General features: G+C 54.2%; 4 protein-coding genes across 4 annotated transcripts; 3 read left to right on the top strand and 1 right to left on the bottom strand.

Moving 5' to 3' along the window:
- Positions 1–2,358: 2,358 nt before the first annotated feature.
- CGGC5_v016823 (Transposon Tf2-6 polyprotein) lies at positions 2,359–6,685 on the top strand (the record flags this gene model as incomplete). The annotated part of the gene is made up of 3 exons (XM_066153589.1): positions 2,359–3,530; positions 3,572–6,582; positions 6,633–6,685. 3 exons carry the CDS (start codon positions 2,359–2,361, stop codon positions 6,683–6,685), a joined length of 4,236 nt encoding a protein of 1,411 aa, XP_066006766.1.
- A 5,584-nt stretch (positions 6,686–12,269) lies between these two features.
- Positions 12,270–16,501, bottom strand: RECQL3-3 (ATP-dependent DNA helicase Q-like 3; the record flags this gene model as incomplete). Its single annotated transcript, XM_066153588.1, has 2 exons — positions 12,270–14,861; positions 14,930–16,501. The coding sequence occupies 2 exons, from the start codon at positions 16,499–16,501 to the stop codon at positions 12,270–12,272; spliced, it is 4,164 nt and encodes a 1,387-aa protein (XP_066007036.1).
- Positions 16,502–18,099: 1,598 nt separating this feature from the next.
- On the top strand, positions 18,100–19,375 carry CGGC5_v016821 (uncharacterized protein; the record flags this gene model as incomplete). Its single annotated transcript, XM_066153587.1, has 6 exons — positions 18,100–18,169; positions 18,264–18,406; positions 18,625–18,644; positions 18,704–18,731; positions 19,066–19,107; positions 19,208–19,375. The coding sequence occupies 6 exons, from the start codon at positions 18,100–18,102 to the stop codon at positions 19,373–19,375; spliced, it is 471 nt and encodes a 156-aa protein (XP_066007037.1).
- Positions 19,376–20,977: 1,602 nt separating this feature from the next.
- Positions 20,978–22,282, top strand: sp8b-1 (Transcription factor Sp8; the record flags this gene model as incomplete). Its single annotated transcript, XM_032028433.2, has 2 exons — positions 20,978–21,730; positions 21,785–22,282. 2 exons carry the CDS (start codon positions 20,978–20,980, stop codon positions 22,280–22,282), a joined length of 1,251 nt encoding a protein of 416 aa, XP_031875289.2.
- Between the last annotated feature and the right edge of the window lie 2,696 nt (positions 22,283–24,978).

Genomic DNA, 24,978 nt, shown 5'->3' with positions numbered 1-24,978 from the left:
CGTCTGCCGCGCATATGATGCGCTTCCTTGACATGTCAGATCACATTAGCAAGGCGACTGTCGTTAATCTGCTGCTAGCGAGGCCCGCTTTATTATGTCGGAGTGCTACTCTTTTGGCCAGGGTCAAGGCGTCGCATTTTATAGCTAATGAATTTACCCAACTGGGTGTGCTGGAAAGCATTGGCTGAGAACGTAAGAGAATAGACACAGGTTACTTTTTGTTACGAGTAAATCAATGCAGGTTGCTGTGTTCTATAGGTTCCACTATGCCCCTAAAACGTCAGTCTGTTGATTTATGAAGACCACACACCACAGTCCGCTGTATGGCACGTGAGCGGCGCCATTCTATTGAAGCAACCCTAACCCAACCAAGCTAGAAGGCCGTCTCTCCATTTTTCGACGTTTCTTCTCCTGCATTAGATTGGAGATTTGAAAGGGCATCATCAGCAAGCCAGCAGCCCGTTGCTAGGCAGTTGACTTTGAGACCGCAGATCTTTAGATCAGTTACCAGGCTTGTCTGCTTGAAGTCGGCTCATATGTTACGACCCGTTATGCATGGATAACAGTTAACCGACCCACTCGGGCGTCGGGCGGCTAGGACAGGACATTTGTACTATGCAGGATCATGGGAACAACAGGGACTCACTCAGGAACGGAAGAACTATGGTACAGGTCACGTGATGATAAGGAATGAGCATAGATAAGGGACCCACAATGAGCGCTCAGTGGAGACTAGAATGAGCGCTCATCCCACTCTAGAATGAGCGCTCATCCCACTCTAGAATGAGCGCTCATAGTGACAAGGGGCACAGCGCTCATGAACAAGCAGAACTGTTCATATAAGACTTATATATATAGTATGACCCTGAGCCTGGCTCATGGTCAGACTTCCATAGCTCTTCAGCAATCAACTTAGTATTCATCCTCACGGATACTCTCAGCTTACCTTCACTGCGAATTACTTGTTGAGCCTAAGACTGATCACCTTAGCCTCTGACGATCGATCTACTATCAGCCTACGACCTACTACCCAGACCACGACCTAAGTGTACTGTTATTACGTCTCAATCCCCAGCTTCTGTTAGCAGACCCTACTGTCGGATAGCTGACCGTAACATTGATCTGCGGACTCCCTTATCTTCTGACTTATTCTACATAACCTCTATTGTCTTTATCCCTTCATTTCCTGTTGAATTCCCTTTCCTCTATTACTACCTCCCTTCTCTTACACTTTCTCTTTGACCTTTTTACCTACTTTACCCCATCACTCTAACCTTTCCTTTAACACTGATTTATTATCTAACCCTAAAAATTGCAAACTACACTTCTACTCTAACCCTAAATTAATATCTTTGCTCTTCTTCCCTGCTTGATCTCTCCTTTAACCCTAAACCTCTTGCCCTCCCTCTTCTTCTCTTTTTTCTTGCTGCTCTTCTACTCCTTATTCCCTCTGTGACTTTTCTTTCTTTGACTCTCTTTTCATATTGAACTATATGATCTCAAAATGCCTTATACTTTGACCTGTCTATCCTACTACTCCGATTATACACCATCTGCCATGGGCTTGTGGGCACGTTTTAATATTTAAACTATATTGTCTTTGTCACCTATATCTCTAATATAACCTGCTGCTTGCTTATTCTTCTTTTAATAACTATAATAATCTTGAAATATGCATGGAAAATCATCTTATATACTGCTATTGTCCTATCTTAACGTCCTCTCTGGATTGATATTGCTTCTGCTGAACCGTATGTTGAATGATGTATAAACTGATTCTGTTCTTTCTCTTCTGAATATGGCCTTACTAATGAATGAAACATCTATGTATGTCTTATATAACTGCGAACCCTTTAACTATATCCTTCTTACTATCTCCTCTCGTTTCTCTATTATACTACTCTGCTTTTGGCCATATATCGGCGTTCCTTTTGCATTTCCTGAATGATTACCATTATCTTGGCTTCTGTACCCATTATGTTATAATTTTGCGTATAACCCTAAAATCTAACTATTTTTAATGTATAACCCTAACTTCGGATGGTTATCTCTATTTATCTTACCTTAATCCTACTTATACTGTCACGGGCTAGAGCCCGGATTGATATCTCCGGCTTTGCCGGAGCAGTCTCCGAGATCCGGCTCCGTTGGACCCACTATTCTGCCGGGGTACACCGCCTAACCCGGTCTGCTTCACCGCTGTTAGGCGCCTATCCCTGTAAAGTCTCTTCTTCCTTCTTCAGCTTAGAATAGTCAATCGACGGCACCTCTACGTTGAACAAGCCTAGGGGCCAGCCCCTTACATATTCTAAGCTCAACAACAGAAGACGCTACGCGAAACCTCACGAGAGCGACACGATGGATTCGCCAGAGGGTAGCGCAAACGACGCGATGAACGCCGAGATTGACCGCCGGATCAACGAAGCGGTTAACGCAAGCATACGTCCTCTTCAGGACCAAATGGCCCAGCAGACGGCCCAGATGACGCAGCTCTTGACAGCTCTGAATGGGCTTATGTCACCGGATAGAGCAACCCCTACGCCGCTTACGAGTAGCGTACCGACCCCGTCCACAGCCGATACGACTATACAGGCTCCGAGTGACGATACAGTAATGGTAGCCGAAGGGCGGAGAAAGCCCCTACCGAATCCCCCGAAGTTCACGGGAAGGCGCAAAGACTACCCAGCGTGGTCTCAGCAAATGCGCGATAAGACAACCCTAGATGCAGGACTTATGGGGGGTAACGCCGAGGTTTGGTACTATATCAACTCACGACTCGACGTTGACCCTCAGCAAGTTGTTGCTACTTTCTACGCCGCCGGAGGCCCCGGGGGCGAGCGAGACCCCTCTGAGTTCATGAGGTACTTGGACCGTACGTACAAAGACCCAAGTGCTGCCTCCCGCGCAGCTGCTACGCTGCGAACGATCCGTCAGCGGGACGACCAATCCCTCGCCTCCTTTCTTCCCCGATACGAGAGAGTATTGTCAGAAGCTGGGGGGGCTAGTTGGGCAGACCAGGCGAAGATAACCCTCCTCGAGGGAGCACTTAGTACGCGGCTCCAACGAGCCCTCGTTACTGTCGACCTTCCGGTCGATAACTACCACGGATGGCTCATGCGGGTACAAGACGTAGCCGCAAGGCTGGAGAGGCTTCCAGCTACAACGCGCAGAAGCAGCTCGTACTACCCTAGAGCCCCCGAAGCAAGCAGGCACCACGACAACGATGGTGATGTGGTGATGACCGGCGTAAGCCGCGCGAGGAACAAGAAGGGAGCTCCGGAACCGCAGCGCCGCAGACGCTACTCCTCCTCGTCTGAGTCCGAGGGTAGTGAACAACCGCAGAAGGATAGTCGGCGTTGCTATAACTGTAACAACATCGGCCATATCGCTACACGGTGCACTAAGCCAAAGCGTCCAGGGCCAAAGAAGATCAAGAAGGTCAAGAAAGCCAAGAAGTCAGAAGAGAGCAGCAACGATAGTGCCACAGAGGAGCTGGGAAGCTCTGAGGCTGAAGAGAGCTCGGGAAAAGAGTAACTCCACCGCAAAGTCGGGCGTTGGAGGCCAAACTTAGTGATATCACAAAATGGAAGCAGTTTAAGCATCGCATGAGCAGCAAGTCAGCAGTGATCACTACCCGCATACATAAGGGCACTCAAGCAGACGCCCTAATGGACACGGGTTGCGACTTATACGCCCTTGTCGACCATGACCTGGCCCGCAAGCTTCGCCTGCCAGTAGTGGACCGCTCCGAGCGGGTACTAGGCAGCTTCAGCGACGCTACAGGCGCTACAAAAGCAACAGGTGTGGTTGTCTTTAACCTCGAGCTGTGCGGTTATGATGAGAAGATCTTCGCGTATACCGTACGTGGCCTTGGCGACGACCTGTTCCTAGGGAAGCCCTGGATGGAGAGGAACCGCATCCTGTATGATGCTGCCGCGCAACGGATACAACATAGGAGGGGCGGCGTAGACCTACGTCTGAAAGGCGAGGAGGAGCCAGAACGAGTACACCAGATCAGGGTTGCCCGCCTCCTCCCAGGAGCCCCTTTTGCAACGCTCTATAAGAGGGCGCGACAACGTACCAAACGAACAGCAGGATACGAAGTCCGAGCCATCAGCCTAGCAGATATACAGAAGGCTCTTACGAAGAAGACTGAGAAGGCAGACCTAAAGACCCTCCTCCCACCAGCTATACTAGCGGAGTTTCAAGAGCTGTTCCAACCTGATGAAGCTGCTAACCTTCCTCCGCATCGTCCTGGGGTCGACCACAAGATCCCCATCAAACAGGAGAGCGACGGCAATGAGGCTGTACTACCATGGGGCCCGCTCTACAGCATGTCACGGGAAGAACTCCTCGTTCTCCGTAAGACCTTACGAGACCTACTAGATAAGGGATTCATCCGCGCCAGCAGCTCAGAAGCATCAGCCCCAGTACTATTCGTGCGTAAACCAGGTGGAGGGATTCGGTTTTGCGTCGACTACCGCGCCCTTAACGAACTCACTAAGCGCGATCGATACCCCCTCCCCTTGATCCGGGAAACACTACGCACTGTTAGCGCTGCTAAGTGGTTCACTAAGCTAGACGTAGTAGCAGCGTTCCACAAGATCAGGATCGCTAAGGGAGAGGAGTATAAGACAGCCTTCCGGACGAGGTATGGGCTATTTGAATGGCTAGTTGTCCCCTTTGGGCTCACAGGGGCCCCCGCCACGTTCCAACGATATATCAACAGTGTACTCCGAGAGTACTTAGACGACTTTGCAACAGCATATATGGATGACGTCCTGATCTACTCAAACGGCTCACGACAAGACCACGAAGCAAAGGTTAAGCTAGTACTGCACAAGCTTGCTGCGGCAGGGCTACGTTTAGACCCTCACAAGTGCGCGTTCTCTGTGAAGACAGTTAAGTACCTAGGGTTTATCATTACAGCTGGAGTTGGTATCTCTTGCGACCCTGAGAAACTGAAGGCGATTAAGGGATGGGCAGCTCCAAAGACAGTTAAAGGAGTCCGAAGCTTCCTTGGATCAAAGAAGTGTGTCCCCTTCTGCTGGGGTAAGGAACAAGAAGCAGCATTCCAGGAGCTCAAGAGGATCTTCGCAGCTAAGCCCGTCCTGCACCAATTGGACCCTGAGCGGACAACCTATGTTGAAGCTGATTGCTCCGGCTTTGCCCTTGGAGGAGTGCTCTCACAGGAAGACGAGCATGGTAGACGTCACGCAGTAGCGTACCATTCGCAGCGGTTAAACAGCGCGCAGTTTAACTACCCAATTCACGACAAAGAGATGCTGGCTATCATAAGCTGCCTGCAAGCATGGAGAGCGGAGCTACAGAGCGTCAACAAGTTCAAGGTCCTATCTGACCATAAGAACCTTAAGTACTTCATGACAAAGCAGAAGCTTACAGAACGACAAAGCCGATGGGCAGAGGAGCTATCACAGTACAACTTCGAGATTCAGTACCGCCCGGGAAGCGAAGCAGTAGTGCCAGACGCACTCTCTAGACGCGAACAAGACGTACCCACGTCTCTAGAGGACGAGCGCGAACAAGGCCGGATTCTCCAGCTTCTTCCTGAAGTAGCCCTTCCCTCAGCACGTGTACAACGCATAGAGGCAGCACCAGCGATGCTTGTATTCACTGATGATAAAGAACTACAGCAACTCTGGGATCAGACTCAAGGACAAGATGAAGTCTACCAGCAGATCTATACTGCAGTGAAACAGCGAGAAAGAAGTTTCCCTCCTAGTCTCAAGCTGAAAGTCCAGATCGCTGAGTGTGAGATCGATAACGGTAACCGACTACTCTTTAGAGACCGGATCTGGGTACCAGGTAGCGAAGACCTAGATAGCGAGGCGAACACGCTGCGTACTCGTATCGTCCAAAGTATCCACGACTCAGCGCTTAGCGGACACCCAGGAAGAGATAACACCCTAGCGCTGGTTAGTAGACGCTTCTACTGGCCTGGCCAGTCACAGTTAGTACGACGCTTCTGCCGCAACTGCGATGGCTGCGGGCGTAGCCACATCTGGAGAGAGCGTCGAAAAGGACTTCTGAAACCTCTGCCAATACCACAGCGTATACGAAGCGACCTCGCTATGGACTTCATTACCGACCTTCCCCTTACGGACAAGGGCGAGAGATTCCTTTGGGTCATTATCGATCGGCTAGGCAAGGGTGTAACTCTTGAAGCTATAGAGAGTATGGAAGCCGAGGCGTGCGCAGAACGATTCCTTAGCTGCCATTTCCGCTTCCACGGTATCCCTGCGTCTATTGTGAGCGATAGAGGTAGCAACTGGACGAGCCGGTTCTGGCGTCAGTTCTGTAAGCTGTTAGGAATAGAACAGCGGCTCAGTACTGCCTACCACCCACAGACTGATGGAGGCCCGGAGAGGATGAACCAAGAGATCCAGGCCTACTTGCGCAACTACGTTACCTACTCGCAGAAGGACTGGGCAAATAACCTCCCAGCAGCTCAACTAGCGCTCTGCAGCCGCGATAACAGCGCTATTGGTATGAGCAGCTTCTTCTTAGAACACGGATACCACCCAGAGCCCATCCGGGTTCAAGAGGCAGACCCACAAGACCGTGAGGGCCCTCGCGAGGACGTAGCACGTAAGCTAGTAACGAGACTTCAGGACGTGATGGATATGGCCCAATCAACCCTCGCATCAACGCAGCAACGCTATGAGGAACTGGCCAACGTGAAGCGCCAGCCTACAGAAAGACTGGAAGTGGGCGACAAAGTCTGGCTTCACATGGGGCATTACAGATCCCCCAGGCCTTGCAAGAAACTGGATTGGCTACACCATAAGTACACAGTCACAAAGGTTATCTCACCATACGTAGTAGAGCTCGATGTACCAACAGCTATATACCCACGCTTCCACGTGGATAGCCTGAAGCGCGCAGGCAACGACCCCTTACCTGGTCAAACGCTGGACGACGAGCAGCCGCCACCGATTATAGATGACGAAGGCGAGGAAACCTGGAATGTGGAGAGCATCGACGCGGCTACTTGGAAGCGTCGAGGGCGCGGGCGGCGCCGCGAGGTTCTGGTTAAGTGGGAAGGGTATGCAGAGAGGACATGGGAGCCTGTTGAGACGCTCCAGGGGACAGAAGCAATGGAGGCTTACGAACGCCGTTATGGCTCCGCGATGGAGCATGATGGAGACCCAGCCTTAGCGCCGCGGGCGCGCCGCCGGAGGGGAGCGGGGGGGTGATGTCACGGGCTAGAGCCCGGATTGATATCTCCGGCTTTGCCGGAGCAGTCTCCGAGATCCGGCTCCGTTGGACCCACTATTCTGCCGGGGTACACCGCCTAACCCGGTCTGCTTCACCGCTGTTAGGCGCCTATCCCTGTAAAGTCTCTTCTTCCTTCTTCAGCTTAGAATAGTCAATCGACGGCACCTCTACGTTGAACAAGCCTAGGGGCCAGCCCCTTACATATACTACGTTTTATATATGTGTGAATGTTCCCTCTCTTTGCTCCCTATTTTTTATATGCCTCTGGCCTCGTGCTGTTTGATATATTGTCTGTATCTACTTTAAACCTCCCGTTCTTACTTTTATGTCTTTTTTCCTTTCTCTTTTTCTTTTTGTTTTGTTGTTTTTTCATCTTTTTGATTTTTATTTTGATACCTTATATATCTCCCTGTCCTCTTCAAAACTATCTGGTATACATGCTTTGTTTTCTCCCTTCTCTGTGATGTGTACGAACTCAACGCTACTTCACCTTGGGCAAATCCTTCGAACCTGACTATGCACTGTGTTGCCCTGTTATGTATGTATACCTTATTCTCCTGCTGTTTTGATTGACCTCTCTGCGCTGTCCCTGACCCTTTACTACCACCTGCCCCTGACCCTTTCCTCCTATCTATCCCTAACCTTAACTCTGTACGATCTCTGACTTGCTTATGCTCTCCCTCTGTGGGCTGCTATATGAACCTTCCTCCTTCTTTCTTACCTAACTCTGTTTACTTATTATTCCTCCTTGTTATCCTGTCTGTATATGTTTCGTTTCTCCCTCTAACTCCTTTCTTCCCTTTCCTACTCTATGATATACATTAACCATCTACCTTATGAATCTGCTATCTTTGGTTTGTTACTTATTAACTTTTCCTCTCTTACTTGCTCTTCTAACCTTTTGGTTTATAACTTTTCTCGTCGTACTTTCTTGTTGTTTTGTGAATAACTTATAACTCTTTTTTACTATCTTACTCCCTTATCTCTTTCTCTCTATTTACTCTTTAATCTTCTTTATTATGACTCCTATACTCTTATGAACTCGCCTCTACGGACGAACACCTTACTACTCGGCCCTTTTGTTATACTATGCTACTATGCTATCTAATCTAAAACTGGTCCTGTCATCTTCAACTCTGTATCTGTCTATATTATGCTTATATTCCTATGTTCCCTTTTCGCTCCTATCCTTGCCCTCTTTACTTTTGTCTCTTTCTCTGCTCTTTATATTCCTCCCTTCTTCCCTATCCCTTCTCTCCTCTCTATGCTTTACCCTTCTTGCCTCTACTTTCCTCTGCTCCTTGGATCCCCCCTTTCTTGTTGCTTGCTAATTGTATATCCCCTCTATTATCTGTTTCTCTACTCTATCTCCTACGTTTTCTCTACTCTATCCCTCCTAAACTTTACTTTATTGCTGACTTCTATTTCTGCCCTATTCTTAACCCTTCTCTTTGCTGTATTCCTGACTTTGATTCCTACTCTGACCTTAATCCTTCTCTTTAACCTATCTCTGACCCTTACTGTGTACTATCCCTGGCTCCCCTATACTCTACCTCTATGGGCTGCTAAATCAATCTCCCTCCTTCTCTTTTACTGAAATCTGTTTCTTTACTCTTCCCCCCTTGGTCTTCTATCTGTTTGTATTTCTATTTCTCTCTGTCTACCTTCTTTCTACCTCCCTTTATCTTTAACTACTGTCTGCTGTATAATTCTGCTATCTTTGGTATGTGATTCTTTAATTCCCCCTCTCTTGTTGACCTTGCTACCCCTTCTTGGCTGTAATTTTTCTCGGCGTACTTTGCTCTCTTTCTATAATAAATCTTTTACTCTTTCCTATTATCTTAATACTATTCTCTTTCCCTCTGCTTGCCCCCTAATCTGCTTTATTATAACTCCTATACTCTTACTAATTTGCCTTTGTTAACTGACCTCTTACTGTTCTGCCCTTTTGTTCTGCTACGCTATCTAACCTAAAACTGGCCCTGAAATCTTTAACACTACATCTGTATTATATTTACGCTCTTACATCCCCTTTTTACTTCTGTTTTTTCCCTTCTCTCCGGCCCCTTTCTCTGCTCTTTCCATCCTTCCACTGTTGCCTATACCTTTTGCTGCTCCTTGTATTCCCCCCTTCTTGCTCCTTGCTTATTATTCATCCCCTCTGTTACTCTTTGTCATCTTCCACCTCCTGCTCTCTTGTGCTATTAAATCTTTCTGTGTGAAAAAACATCTGATGCTCTGTTTTCTATTATCCTTTACTACTATACTTCCCTACTCCCTACCCTAAACTGTCGTACTCCTATGTACGGCGCCTACTCGCCCCGCCTTGCCCTGCCTGATCACCCCTCTGCTACGCCCTCTACTGCCCTCTGCCACAACTGACTCGTCAAACGGCACAACTTGCTTGACTGCACCCCTCCCCATTGGATCATCTTGTTACGGTCAGCTATCCGACAGTAGGGTCTGCTAACAGAAGCTGGAGATTGAGACGTAATAACAGTACACTTGGTCGTGGTCTGGGTCATAGGTCGTAGGCTAACAGTAGATCAGATCTTCAGAGGCTAAGGTGATCAGTCTTAGACTCAACAAGTAATTCGCAGTGAAGGTAAGCTGAGAGTATCCTGAGGATGAATACTAAGTTGATTGCTGAAGAGCTATGGAAGTATGACCATGAGCCAGGCTCAGGGTCATACTATATATATAAGTCTTATATGAACAGTTCTGCTTGTTCATGAGCGCTGTGCCCCTTGTCACTATGAGCGCTCATTCTAGAGTGGGATGAGCGCTCATTCAAGTCTCCACTGAGCGCTCATTGTGGGTCCCTTATCTATGCTCATTCCTTATCATCACGTGACCTGTACCATAGTTCTTCCGTTCCTGAGTGAGTCCCTGTTGTTCCCATGATCCTGCATAGTACAAATGTCCTGTCCTAGCCGCCCGACGCCCGAGTGGGTCGGTTAACTGTTATCCATGCATAACGGGTCGTAACACATCTGCCCTAACCACTCGTACACCTCCTTCTCGCTTGACGCCCACTCCTCTAAACCGTCCGCCCTACGCATCGCCCTCACCGTCTCCTCGTACACCCTCGACCCTACACCGATTGTTGCGACGGCGAACATCGCAACCATCAACCCTTGGTACTGGCATGAACCGCCCTCGACCTCCCTGAACCGCCCGCCGGGCGGCGAAATTCGGACTCTGCAACCTCCTCGTGGTGCCGCCTGGGAACCTATCTTTTCTAAAGGTAGAGCCAGTGCAGAGACGTTACGGCGCGCAAGTGCAAGTGGTGGCGGGCGCTGCGCACGAAGTTTTTCTGGTGCGGCGGAAGGGCGGGATCGGACCAGAAGTGAGGGATTTTGGCGTCGCACAAAAATTTTCACACGCGCCACCAACCACCAAAACACCAGCAAAATCGACAGATATCGAGAGACCGAAAACCGAAATGCGAACGCGAAGCTGCCCAATTTCGAGGGAACTAGGTAAAAACCACCCGACACTGCTTCTCGGGGCAGAGACAGGGCACCCTCACGCCTCCCAGATCTGGGAAATACCTCCAGACAGACAGACACTGAGGCGGGTTAGTCATGGGATAGATGGAGGCTACGCCGGCTGGGTAGCCCTCAGGACAGCCTAGGGCAAGACATGGTCGGCCTGCCGAAAACCAGCTGTGAGGCTGGAAGCACGGTCGGAGACGGCGGCGGGTAACGGGAAGCTGGCCCGGGGGGTTGTGCCCTCGGACAACCAGTGGGCCGTAGCAAACACATTCGAGCAGCAGGCTACAGAAAGGAAACAACCCCGACTCGCACTCGGGCTGCTGGAGGAAGGAGGGTGTTGAAGAATTGCCCCTAGGGGGACCGGTCGGATATGGTATCGCCTTAGGGCCCGGCCTCCGGGCCCGGCCCTCACTCGGATCGTACCCGGGGTATCACGGCATAACGGGAGGAACGCTTGGGTCACCGCTCGCGCCGGGATGGCGCCGCGCGCTTTGGAAGCTGGTAGGGTGTCGCTATTGTGGACTGGACGTAGGGGAGGACCTGAGAAGGGGTGTGTTTGGCTCGAGAGGACGGACGCGCATGTCGGTAGGCTTAGAGAGGGATATGCCCTTGCGGCCTGCTTAAGGTGCAAACTTCTATTTGGGTGGCTAAGGACTGGGCGGTGGCGAGCCGGTGGTCTGGACGCCCGCTAAAGGGGCTGGCTACCCCTTTGACTATTAGGACCCCTAGGTACTGAGAGGGCTCCAGTAGACTCTCTCTCCCTGTTTTGGGGAAAAGGTTAGGGATTGCGGACTGTAGGAAATAGAAGCCTAGCTACCCTATCAGGGATTAAGCGACTGGCCAAAGAACGCAAACAACACCAGCATAGGAAATGGTGGAAGCAAGAAGCACCCCCCCGTTATACCCAGCTGGGGCTTAAGGCCACCCTTGGCTGCCCTCCTGAACTAGCTCTACCAAGAGCTACCCTTCACTATCTCCTGGCAGCACGATCAGGCCACGGAGACTTTGAACAGTATCATCAACGCTTTAATCACACAGAGGCATTGCTCACCTGCTCCTGTGGGGAGGCTAAAGAGGCAGACCACCTGGTCTACTGCCGTAAGACCCTAGTGAGGAGGCAACGGTGGCCTATCCTCTACCCTTATAGCCGAAGGGAGCCTCTAGGACCTATAGGCTCCCTAGAGCGCTACTTTAAGGGTCTACTTATCGACTCTGAAGGCTTCCAGGCCTTCCTTGACGTGACAGACTTCTTCCAGAAGATCTGCCCGCGTTACTAAGAGATAGGACTTAACCTATCCTCTCAAAAACAACAGACTACCTATAGTCACCAGGACAGCAGATTGCTATAACGGAACTAGGGCACCAGTGGGAACTAGGGATGGATAGAACACATATTGGCCCTCGGGCAAGATCTGGAGGACGCTAGGAAGAGACGTGTACTACAGAGTATATAGCTAGAGCCTGCGGCCCTCCACGCCACATACCCTTCGGGAGGTCTGCCGCAAGGGCGGCTGCGCCCTTGCCGCCACGGCGTTAAATATCAAACAAACAAAACAAACAAACGAACCGCCCGCCGTCCTCGCCCAACGGCTCCCATCGCTGACACCAACCCTGCGGCAATCCGCAATGGAAACAACTGCTGAAATTCTCCATCCTCCGTCCGTCGAACATGGCCTCCTCCATCTGCCTCCTGTACTGCGCCGTCCACCCCCACGCCTGCTCCCCGCGGCCTGGGCAATCGTCCAACGTGTGCCCGTCGCTCTCTCTCCGGCGTATCCCGCAATACGTGCACCGTCCCGCCCATCGCGCCAACTGCTGCTTGAACGTCTCCCCCTCCTCCCCTAACCCTGAACGCTCTGCCCTGGCCTGCCACCGGCGGAACTGCCTGGCTTGCTGACTGGTCTCGAACGCGGCCCTGATCTCTTCGTCTCTGGCTCCATGTCCGTCCCCGTCATCTGCCCACATCACCTCCGACGCCCTCTGCTGGCACATGTCGCATGCCTCTTCACCCTCCTCGCATCCTGAACGGTCCGTCCGCCCGTCCATGACCTCGTCCAACACGATCCGCCGGCATACCTCTCCCCTGATGTATGTCCTCGTCGACACCTCCCATCCCCCTCCGGCTGCCCTCCCATCTTTCGCTGCCTCCCCTGCCTCCTTCTCTTTCTCCTCCTCCTCCACGGCTGCCCTACTGCATATAACAACCGACCGGCTTGGCTGGCCGTCTCGCCCGGCACGCCCGCTCTCCTGGACGAAATCCCGTAACCGCCGCGGCATGCCCGCGTGGACCACTAACCGCACGTCCGGCACGTCGATGCCTAACCCTAACGCGTTCGTCGCCACGATGACGCCCCGATTGGCGCCGTCGCCCCTCCTCCACGCCTCCAACCTCGACGCCTTGTCCTCCGTGCTGCCGATGCTGCTGTGGAACGCCGCGCACCCCAACGCCTCGGCCATCCGCTCGACGCCCTCGATCGTGCTGCTGTACACCACCGCCTTGCCGCGTGGCTGCTGCCGCAACCAATCCCTGACCTCCTGGCAACCGCGCTCCTCGACGGCGCTCAACTCGCCGTCCTCACCTTCTTGACCTGACCATAACCCTAACCCTGACTTTGCCCGGCGGCTGCGGCTTGCCGCCCCACGACCACGACCACGACCCCCTGACCCTGACGCAACGACGACAACCCCATACCCGATATTCCTCCGCGTCGTCGCCTCGCGGAACACCCGCACCCGCTCCGGCCGGATCCCCGTCACGGCGAAAAACTCCCGCTCCTCCGCCGGCGGCAACGTCGCCGTCAAACACACCAACTGCGCCCCGAACTCCTGCACCGTCCGCCCCAACGCCCGCAACGCCGGCCGGAACCCCCTCGACCCGTCCAACACGACGTGGCACTCGTCCAACACCACCCGGTCCAACTGCTGCCGCCGCTGCAACCGCCCGACGAAATCCCGGAATCCCTGCGTGACGGCCGACTCGGGCGTCACGAACACCACCGTTGCTGCGGCCGTGTTGGCCCGCCCGCCGCCGCGCCACGTCGTCGACGCCAACCCCGACCTCGAACACCGCGCGTCCATGTCGGTGCGCAACGCCACCAACGGCGTCACGACTATCGTCACCCCATCTGGCGCGCAATACGCCGGCAACATGAACGACAAACTCTTGCCGCCGCCCGTGCCCGTCACCTGCACGATCGGGTCGTCGCCGCGCATGATCGACCGGATCACCCGCTCCTGCTGGCCGCGGAACGCCGCCTGCGGGTCCCCCATCATCTGCCGCAACTGCCCGGCGGCGTTGGCCAACTGCAACCGCGTGAACCGCCGCCGCCGCTGCCCCTCGAACTCCTCGTCCGCCGCCGTCGTCGCCGTCCGCCGCCGCTTGGTCGGTGCCCCGCCGCCCCGGTCCTCCGCCCCGAACCCCAACAACCGGTGCCACTGCCGGCTGACGGCCCGGAACCTGTCCCGCAACGCCGCCGTGCCGAACGGCGCCTCCTGGTACAACCGCCCGTATATCATCCCCGCCACGTGCGTGCCGTGCCCGGCCTGCAAATCCAATGCGCTGTCCTCGACCCCCACGTCGTCGTCGTCGTTGTCGTTGTTGTCGTTGTTTTTGTCGTCTGCCCGTCCGAACGCCTCGTTCAAATACCGGTTGGCGATGGCGACGGCCATGTGCCGCCACCCGCTGATGTTGATCTTGCTGCCGCCCAACCGCTCGCTGTGCTGCTGCATGATCCGCCTTGCCTTGTCTGACGTCCACAACCGTTCGTCCGTCCACGGGGCCCGGCCGGGGGTGGCGGGGGTGCTCTCGTCTGTGATGGTGTTCTCACGGGCGTCGTCGTCCTCGGTGTTGTCACGGGCGTCGTCGTCCTCGGTGTTGTCACGGGCGTCGTTGTCCTTGGTGTTATTGCGGCGCTCGTCGCCCCTGGTGTTATCACGGCTCGCCTCGCCCGCCGCCCTGCCCCTTACAACCACGTCGTCCGCCCATAAAAATGCGCTCTTCCGGTCCGTCTGATGGATGATGCCTCCTACCTGCTGCCAAAACGGCAACACCAACCATAAATACCACACCAACAACTCGCCGACCTCGCGCGGCAAATACCGGTGTATCACCTTGGCCGTCCCCGTCTGGCGGTAATTCTTGTGGTACGACGTGACGAAACATATCATGCCGTCGTGTGCGAACAGTTCCTGACCCCGCCGTTGGCCGTGTTGCTGTGTCTGATGCCTGCTAACTCGGGCGCCCGCGCCGGCTGCCCTGCCACCATGTGCATCAACATCCACAACCGCTCCCGGAACGATTCCAACGCCTGTCTGTATGCCTGCACCGTCCTCTCGCGGTATGGGTGGTGACTATTGCTGCGGTTGGACGTGGCCTCCTCCGCCTCTCCTGCTGCTGCTGCTGCTGCTGCTGCTGCCGCCGTCCCTCGCGTTGGGTCTAACCACGCCCGCCGCCGTGCCTCCGACTCTGCGATGCGCCGTGCGATCCACCCCTTCCCCTTGCCCACCCACGCCTCGTTGCGGTCGTCGTACAAAAACGAATACCCCGGCCGGTCCTGGCTATGGTCGTCGTGCATGCTCTCCCACCTGATGGCGGGCAACGCTGCTGCCAACGCTGATCGGCCTCCATACCCATCGCCGTGCTCATCGCCGTGCTCATCGCTACCATCCCCATCCACCACGGCCAACTGCGCTAACAACGACCGCGCCTCCTGCGCTACCCCGTGGAACATCTCGGCCAACTCGCACACCCGCACCTGCACCCGTCGGAACGATATCCGGTCGCCGCTCCAATCCACCATGCCCGGCGCCACCGTGTTGAACCGGATGTGCATCCCGTACGTGCGCGCGTCGTGAATCCAATTCATCGCCCTGGGCTCGTCGTCCGGCCGCCCGGGCATCCGCGTCATGAACCGCCGCACCTTGTCGCGCACCAAATGGAACACGCTGCTGGCCTCCTCGTACGCCGCCTCGGCCCCTTTGGTCGCCGTCAACGCCGCCACCTCGTCCTGCCGCTCCAACCACGCCTGGTACACGACGAACATCTTGGCCACCTTGATCACGGCCGAATAATTCGTCGTGTACTCCGTCGCCTGGTGCCACCCGCCGTCCTCGCGGATGCCCAACACCGCCAACGCGCCGATCATCGCGCTCTCCTTCTGGCTCTGCTTGTACGGGTCCTCGATGATGGCGATGATGGCGTCCAAACACATCCTCTCAACCTCCTCGACCTCCTCCGCCTGCGCGGCCTGCCTGCTGCCGACGTCCGCCTCGACACGGCTGGTGAACGCATCCCACAACGACCCCTGCCGCATGGTGAACCGGTACGGCGGCCGCTCGCGCTCCGGCCACTCGTCCATGCGGAACCATATGCTCACCATCTTGCGCCAAACCTCCTTGTACCGCTGCCACGTGTCGTCCTCCATGCGGTTATCGAACGGCCGCACCGGCTTCTGGCCGATCTCCTTCCGCTCCGCCTCGAACAACACGTCGTGCCCGACCTTGTGCGGTGCTGCTGTTGCGCGTGCCTTGTCCGCGACGCTGTTGAACACGGCCCATATGGCCTCTAACGTCTCCTCGCCATCCTCAATTGGTCGCGTGGCCTCCTGTAACTGCGTCTTGTTCAACCCTTCCAAATCCCTCGTCCACCCGACGCGGTATAACCACCCGTTCGGCTCCAACTTTTCGTCCACCGTACTGACCTCCTCGCGCGCGTCGGCCTCGAACCGCTTCTGTTGGTCATCGTGTAACGCGACGAACCACGCCATGTCGTCCGTCCCCGGCTCCAATGGCTCGCTTTGAACGGCCACCCCTAACCCCCGCCCGACCTCGAACCACCGGCTCCCGGCGCGCGATGGGAAAAACCGCTGGCATGGCACCCCCGTCGTCCACGGTAAATCCCTTGCTACCGTGGCCCTCTTACGCACATTGCCCCCCTTCTGCCAATCATTGTGCCATCCGTGCTCGGCCCGGCAATGCCTTTGGATGACTTGTGGCCGCCGGCACATATACGGACACTCTGCGCATCGTATGCCGTCCGCCTTCGGTGCCGCAATGTGTGGGATGGGTGGCGTGCTTGGGTCTGGATACTGTAATGTGGCTAAATCGGCTTGGGTGCGGACAATCCTTGGGATACTGCGGATGGCCTCTGCGATATGGGATCTGCTGGCGACGGGGATCTCTCGGTGATGTATCCTCAAATGTGACAATACTTCATCGGCAACCACGGCAAACTGGCATACCCTACAAATCACAACGGCATACTGGGGATTATGGACGAACGGCTCCATCCCAATGACTTGTGCTGGGGGATGAATAATGATGAATCTATTCTGCTGTTAATGGCTTGTTAAATGGCTTCCTCCTATGCTAAATACTAACATTACCTGCCTCCTGAAACTATTTACTTCTATATGCCTGCCTATACTGCGTGTGCTCCCTCCTGTTTTCTGGTTGAGGAACTACTCTGGGGAGAGGTGTTGAACATGGGGTCTGTTGTAAGGTTGGAAATACACTCCTTAGAGCTGAGGTATCATGGCCCAACCCATGCATGACTACAACTAGAAAGAGAAGTGGTAGTGATCCGGCTACTTGTTTATACATAATGATATGTAGATATATTTAACCTGCAGTATAGCGCGTCTTATGTTGACCTTTGCTCCGAGGTCTTGTCTAGGTGGCGGTGTTGATGATCGTGCTCTGCGGAACAATAACATCCTAACGTTGTGATAAAATTCCTTAGAAAAAATGTTGCCTGTTTATATGATGGCCTGTTTTGCCTGTTTGAGTTCTAGATCACTTTGATCGCTCCTATCTAAACTATCCCATCTGCTCTTATCCTAGGTAGAACGTTATGCGCAGGGCTATTTGCGATTTGCTTCCCCAAACTCATAATTTCAGAGTGATCTGCTCGGCCGGTTGGATACTTGTCAGGCCCACATTGCATAACCGAGTCAAGCATCTCAACTATGCAATCCGGTACTGCTTCCTAACCCCAATATGGCCTATTTGCATCTGTTTCATGTAGTGTAGCACATCTCGATGGATCTGGCCAACTGGCCACTTATACTTATCATCATCAATCAATACACAGTTATGCCGTTACTCGCTGGTAGCCACGCTGTCTATCTGACAATACTCAACTGGCTATTACATAATCAACGGCTGTCGGGCCCTGGGTTATTCCGATGGAGTGGGTCGGGACCAACAGGGCCCCGGACCTACCTGAGGTCCTCCCTTGGCTCTCCCTTGCCCATTAACGATGAATTTGCGCTGTCTGAGTTGCACATCTTGCTGTATACCACAAGCAAACATGCTTCCTGTTACCCTTTACAAATGTCTATATACTGACTGAGGCTTTGCGCGCATGTCTGCTCACTGGTGCCCTGATATACTCTTTATCTGGGACGATGGAGTTTGTGATAGTTTGTCCTATGGTTAGCTGGCCTTCTTGTCTTGCCCCTACTTGACGCGTTGGGCCCCTACTTCTTGACGCGTTGGTCTCACTCTTAACGCGACATCATACACTAGTCCGCTTCCGGCCAGGGTCTTACTTCTCGCGGACAAACACGCCTAGACCAAACGCGTGGATAGCTAAGGCTATCCAACCCTCTTCTATCTCCTACGCGTCCCCCGTTTTCTCTACCCTCGATCTCCTCTTCCTCTATTCATCTGTTCATCTATCTATCGGTGGATATATTTATTGCTACTACTGCTGAGTGAGGCCGTATATATGTATGGTGCTCCCTGTGAGCCAGCTCTATATGCTTATTGGGTTTGTCGTTTTGTGCTCCATACTGTCCTCCTCCTTCTAGGGATTTTGCTATCTTTCGAGCGATTGTATCCCTCCTTTTGAGATAGACAGGAGTGGGCTAATCAGCAACTCATACAGGCTCTGGGAGAGCTATGCAGGTGGGCATATCTATAACTTGAGCGGTCTGCGAGGGCTAACGGTGGGACTGGCCTGCTAGGCGTCTGGATATCGATGCTAGGGAAGATGTAGGTCAGCAAAGGCACAGACTCTTTTACGCTTTCCAGGCGGAAGCTTTCGAACGGAGCTTTATGGGAGGCTATGAAGCTTCCTAACTTCGGCTGGTTGATGCTCCCGAGGGCATGGCACTTTCTATGCCCCAGAGGGCATAAGCTGGTTGAACCCCCCGAGGGCGTGGCACTTTCTACCTGAGGGCATAGCACGTTCTATGCCCCCGAGGGCATGAGCTGGTTGATGCCCCCGAGGGCATGGCATAGCACTATTTCCTCTATCAACTTCGCTAGTCTAGCTCACTACTTCTACTACTATACTATACTAATCGAATCGAGGTTGGTCCCATAGCACGAAGGACCTCTTCGCCCACGCCACGCTTACGTTACCTGGGTAAGTAACCCTCCTCCTTCCGTGGTCTTGTTTCCATGGGCTCAAGGCTTCAATCGCCTAAAGTCTTTGCTTGGGCGGAAGCTAAGATGAGTACATATAGCTTACCAACGACAACAAATCAATCGTAATCCCACCATCCAGCAACCTTACGGACCGCGTGTCAAAGGACATGTCCCCAGCTAGTTCGTCCCTCCTTCTCTCTCTCCAACCATGCCACGCCGTTGCCCAACCCCGTGCCCCCATTTTCATCGAGCCCGTACTTTACTAGGAGACACTCCTCTCCACTCCCCGGGCCGGCAGAGCACGCCGGCGCGGTTTCGGCTCGGGGCTGTGGATAGGAGTGCCCCGTCTCGCCCTATCGATAGAGGGTCGGTGGGCAACAGTGGATCGACGTCTTCCATCTCCATGTCGCTAGCTAGGCCCCCGCGGGCGGATGAGACGGTTAACGGTCAACCACGGGAGGAATTATTCACATGAGTAATGTCGAGAGGCTCCGGATCAAGATTCTGCTCATACGAGGGGATCAACAAACGATCCCCGCAATTCTCGTACGTTGCGGGCAGGCAGGCTCAACATAACCTTCCAGGACCCTGGGGTTCACTAGTTACATTGTAGGGATTTGACTTTGGATCTGACAGGAGTTAGTTCTTTGTCGTCCAGTGCTTAACCCCACTGGCTGCCCGTTCTGCCCGCCGGTGTCACGGCCGCGACCGATTCGCCGGGTCAAGCCCGGAGAAGCACCGCGGACCCTGATCCGTTCGGAGATGTCCGGTGTTTCAAGGATCTCACCGGCTCCTTCGGAACCTTCATTACCGGCTTTGTTCAGGGAAGGAAACCCCCCCCCCCCCCCCAAAAAAAAAAATAAGAAAGAGTTAGTTGTGTGTGGATAGGAAGCTGTCGCAACTTCGTATATACCCGCCGCTGTTTGACTAGGGTCTATGATCTGGTGAAGGTGTGCCTATGCGGCCTGGAACGGAGACCGTCTGCCGCATACGAGACCTTGCCAACATTACCAAGCCTTGGCCGAGGCCAGCACATAGTGGGGAACGGGAAGAATTGATTCTAGACCTGGAGACGCCGGATGATGGTTATCCTGCGACGTTGTTCGCGTCGCAACCACGATGAGCTATACATACCTTACTCTGGTCTCTGCGATTCTTCATCCCTGCGCGGCACGTGCGGAGGTCGGGTTCGAATCGTGACAGGCTAACCCTGACCCAACGGGCCTTTCCTTTTTATAGCGGACACTGCTGCGTATCCGTACAATCGCTCCGATCCCGGGCCTCTGGGCATCTGGGCATCTGGGCACCTGGATGGACTTGGTGGAGAGACACCCGCCCCCTGTCGCCAGTTTCCTAGCCATGTGTTTCACTGCCCATCGCGCCTTGATCGTACAGATGGGCTGAACACATCGTCGTTTAGCTGAGTTCGGCGCTGGTTGGATTGCCGCTGTTCGCGAACAGAAACGGTTTGTTGGGGCTAGTCAGTGCGAGGCTTTATTCCTCGCAACTTGTCCCTACATAACCATGCTCCCATCTCTCTGCCGACAGCAAACTCGTCAACCGCCGCCACTCAAACGCAGCGTGTGACTGAGCAACGTCTGCCCACCCGACGAGGTCCAGCGCGCCATCCAAACCCACTCATACACGGGTCAGGTTCACAAGGAGACAGCACACTGCAGGTAGAGACTACTTTTACATCGTTATCTCGTCGTCGCCTCTCCCGTTCAGACGGTTCATGCTGGATTTGCCTCTTGCCGCCGAGCCCTCTGCTCCTCCTGGGGTCGTCCGCTACCGCCGTCCTCGGCAATCCCAGCCAGCCCTACGGGCCGTGAGGCGCACCACACGTGTCCCGACGCCACCATCCCGGCATGTCACGCTACCAGATCCCTCCGACGCCGCGCACCGCCTGCTCTCCACGCACGCCTGACTCTCTACTGGCACTGACAGGCCGCCGTTCTAGGTCGCAGATCACCTTCATGGACTTCTCTAGCAACATCCCACTGGACGCGCAGCCGTCATCACCGACGGGTGCGGCCGGCAATAGAAGGCCCCCGCTATCCGCCCCGGACTCGGTCGTTGCAGCACCGTCCGATGTATCGGTGACCGGCCCGACCACACAGCAGGACCAGCCGGCAGCCCCCGTTATCTCGGCCTCAGCTCCGGCCGACCTGGACAACCCCGCGGCAGCCGGCCTTTACCAGTGCTCGCACTGCAAGCGACGGTACTCTCGCCCTGCGTATCTCGCGCGACACATCCGCACCTACACTCTCGGCAGGCGCTGCGCATGCCCTGTATGTTCCAAGGAGTTTACCCGAACCGATCTGCTGAAACGCCACGTTGCTAGGCACGCAGGCGGCGGCCAAAGCCACGGCAGCAAGCGAAACCGCCACCCGGGGACTTCACCTAACCCTCGTCGTGTGTCTTACGCCTGCCGGCGATGCGCTGCTTCACGTGTCAAGTGCGACGAGGTCAAGCCGTGCACGCGCTGTTGCAGCCGCAACGTCGACTGTGAACCCTCCTCGAGCCGTCATTCCTCCACGGCCGCCATGCACCTGCCCCCGCCCGGGAAGATCGCTAACGCCGGTGACACCGACACGAAACTGTCCACTGACTGTCCAACGGTACCTTCCCCCCTCCATACCAACAACAACCACTCCTCTTACGCCGCGCATCAGGAGCTTCACCCACCACAGCAGCCGGCGTGTTTGATGACGGACCCGAATGGCCTGGCGACTCTAGGACAGCAGGCTAAGGCTGGAGACGGGCACGCAGCGACGTTGGAGACATGGAGCGCGGGACCGGTACCGGATGCCGCGCACGTCATCGACGAGATAGGCGCGTACTGGTCTGCCACCACCAGCCCCACCTCCACTACCATGAGAAGAGGCGTGTTGCCGGAAACGGGCCCCATGACCGTACCAGAGCCAGGGAGTCAGCCTGTGTTGGACTTCTACGCTGGCTCGAGCTTGGGGCTGTACGTGGTGAGCCCCGCGCCGTTCGAGCCATTCGAGCCATTCGAGCCATTCGAGCCATTCGAGCCATTCGAGCCATTCGAGCCATTCGAGCCATTCGAGCCATTCGAGCCATTCGAGCCATTCAAGCCATTCGAGCCATTGGAGTCATTCGAGCAGCCAAGCCTGGGCGGTACGAACTCGGCCGACAGCCAGCGTTAGGCTTGGCCTGCGGGTGACGCGGTCGAGATGATCCAGCACGCGACGGGCAGTCGCCGAGGCCCATGATAAGGCCTCCCCCCACCCCCGGACCCTACAGGCACTAGACCAGACTGCTCCGATCATTGCGCTTGTTGAACGAGGCAAACTTCACTCGCGCTCATAGGCGTGTAATGATAGATGACTTGGGCTGTCGGTCGTTCCGGACACCGTCCAGACCGTCGTCGCCCAAAGCGCGTCGGACCAAACAGGCAGATTTCTCCTTCCAGGGACGCCCCGAGATTCAAGTACCAGGGGTTGGGCCGTTAGAAAGCTAGATGTTAAATAGCGTAGATTCGGATTCGCATACAGCTTGTCCTGATTCCGAGAAGGGCTCCATCAGACCATCGGAGCTTAGCTCCATTGGGTGTTGGGTTGGGGGGGTAGTGGGGTAGTAGGTTCTTCGAGAACCCCCGTACTTTTTCTTCTTCTACTTACATCAAAATCCCGAACCCGAGCTCTTGAGACAGGCCGAAGCTGCTAGACCAGGCAAAGCGTGCACCTTATACGCACTAATCCCCATACATCATTTCGCACCCCGGATTTCACCGTTGTCGGTTGGGGGCTATAGCTCGGCGCTGCCCTGCAGGTTCGCTCCGGCGGGGCGACGGTTTCGCGCTAACAGGGTCACGGTGTGAGCCGGACTGATCTGGGCAATGGCGCGAATTGCGTGCAGAATGTCTCCCTCGACGGCCGAGAATGATATAGGGCCCGTACTTCAACGCTTGATGGGCGCAGTCAGCCACCCATGTCGTTAGTTTAGAGTTTCGGTTTAGCGGTTCCACTACCCCCACCCTGGGTGCCACTGCGGCGGCGCCCTCAGGCCTGATCAAGCACGACAAGCATCCCCGGACGAACAGGAACGCGAACGGATTTGAAGACCTGCGAAAAGGGCTTGGGACCCACAACTGGCTCGTGCGCACTCTTGATTACTATTAGATCATTGCTGAGTTCCTTATATAAGGCAAGGTTCCCATCACCTTAGTGGCCGTGGCTGTCATATCAAAGAGAAAGTTATACGTACCTTGATAACCTCGCCTTCGTTTGTCTAGAGACGTCCGTGTCTTCTAGTACTGATTATAGTACTCCTGTGTTCACTGTTTGGGTTATATCTCTTAGTGTTACGACCGCTACAGTTGGTCACTGTAGGCTCGTAACTATATAGTGCAGAACAGGGGACAATGACAACGGATTTGTCATCATCGAAGCTTTTGCTTTGTGCCACAGTTGGTTGCCCTGACCCGCTCGTAACAGGTTGGTGCGATCTCCGCAGGGAAATGCTGAGGCTATGAGTGTAAGGGTCTAGGACAAGGTCGATGCCATTGGTCTAGCCTACTACTACGAGTGCAATAAATCTTCTTGAAGAACAGGAAACAGAACCGTATCCTCCCTATTTCCTGGGCATTTTTATAACCTTGCCATTGACCTTGTCGATATTCCTGGAACCTTCTAGCGAATGCGCCATTGGATTTGGTGGGTCCAATGAGTCGTGGCTGAGGGCCTTGCCGAAGGCCGAACACCGGTCCATAGACCGTGACAATGAGCACTAGATGTTTTTATATGAAACTCTTATGGAAGAGTATACTATGCAGGAGTTACACTAGAGGACTGTACGTCGCTTTCAGCCCGCTGGCGAGCTTGAATAGTCGGCGTACGATGCGGCAGAAACGTACCTACTAACCTCCCAGTAGGTTCCCATGGGGCTAGTCTATGCATCGCTTGACCATGTTTGTCATCTGCCTGCTGTAGCAGGCGCGCTATGCTAGTAGTGAAACCTCATGTTCTAGTTTGTAGGGCAACTTCATTATCAATCATGGGCGGACATTCACATGGTAGGACAGCTGCAATAGTTAGGCTTCGAACAGTGACATGAGAATCAGGACAGTGCGGTTATGCACGCGGCAGGTTACCCTTGAAATTCGGCCTCGAGCATTATATGAAACATCTTTGCACACCGCAGGGAAGGCTGGGGAACCGACTGCAAATTCGGCCTATGAACCAGTTGGCTACACAGAGACTGTTTGACATGGGTGTCTGATGATGAGGGTTCTTGATGTAGTGATAAGAGCTACTATCGGTAGGAAGGAAGGGGGTTGGGGCGTAGGGGGGCATTAAGTAGAAGAGAGGATGTTGATGTCTGTGTCCCAGCATTTACTAACCTGACCGTCCTCTGGCCAATGATACCTCAACGTTCCATTGTGAATGGATCTGCACGGAGATTGTTGGCCATCGTAGATGTTACCCTGACAGGAATGCTGCATCACAGATGCAGCCGTTGTCGCATTCGGACTGGCCATGACATGCAACGCTTGGAATCCATAGTATGCTTCTTGGTGGAGATGAGCAGGATATCCCGTTTGCGCTTGTGTCAGCATCGCTTGAGAAGCTGCGGATGTGGCCCGAAAGTGTGGTACATTGCAGAGTTTTGACAAGAACCCCTCGGCCAGTTGGCCGGACTCCACACCTTGTTGGACAGGTATCTGGCCTGTCTGTCGTATGCATTCTGCACACACCAGCGACGGGCATAACGAAGTCCTCGCGAAGTCTGCCAATGCTGTCAGGATAAGTACCCAAAAGAAAGGCGTACTGAACGAGGAGCTTAATGTCGCCTATATGCCGACATTCTAATCTCTTCCGCAAGATGTTGGACGTCTGAGGGG

Source organism: Colletotrichum fructicola (genome assembly GCF_000319635.2).
Source record: "Colletotrichum fructicola Nara gc5 chromosome Unknown KSG_Nara_v1_contig11, whole genome shotgun sequence".
NCBI lineage: Eukaryota > Fungi > Ascomycota > Sordariomycetes > Glomerellales > Glomerellaceae > Colletotrichum > Colletotrichum fructicola.
The sequence above is the reverse complement of the archived record's forward strand: the minus strand, read 5'-3'. Positions and strand labels throughout refer to the sequence as shown.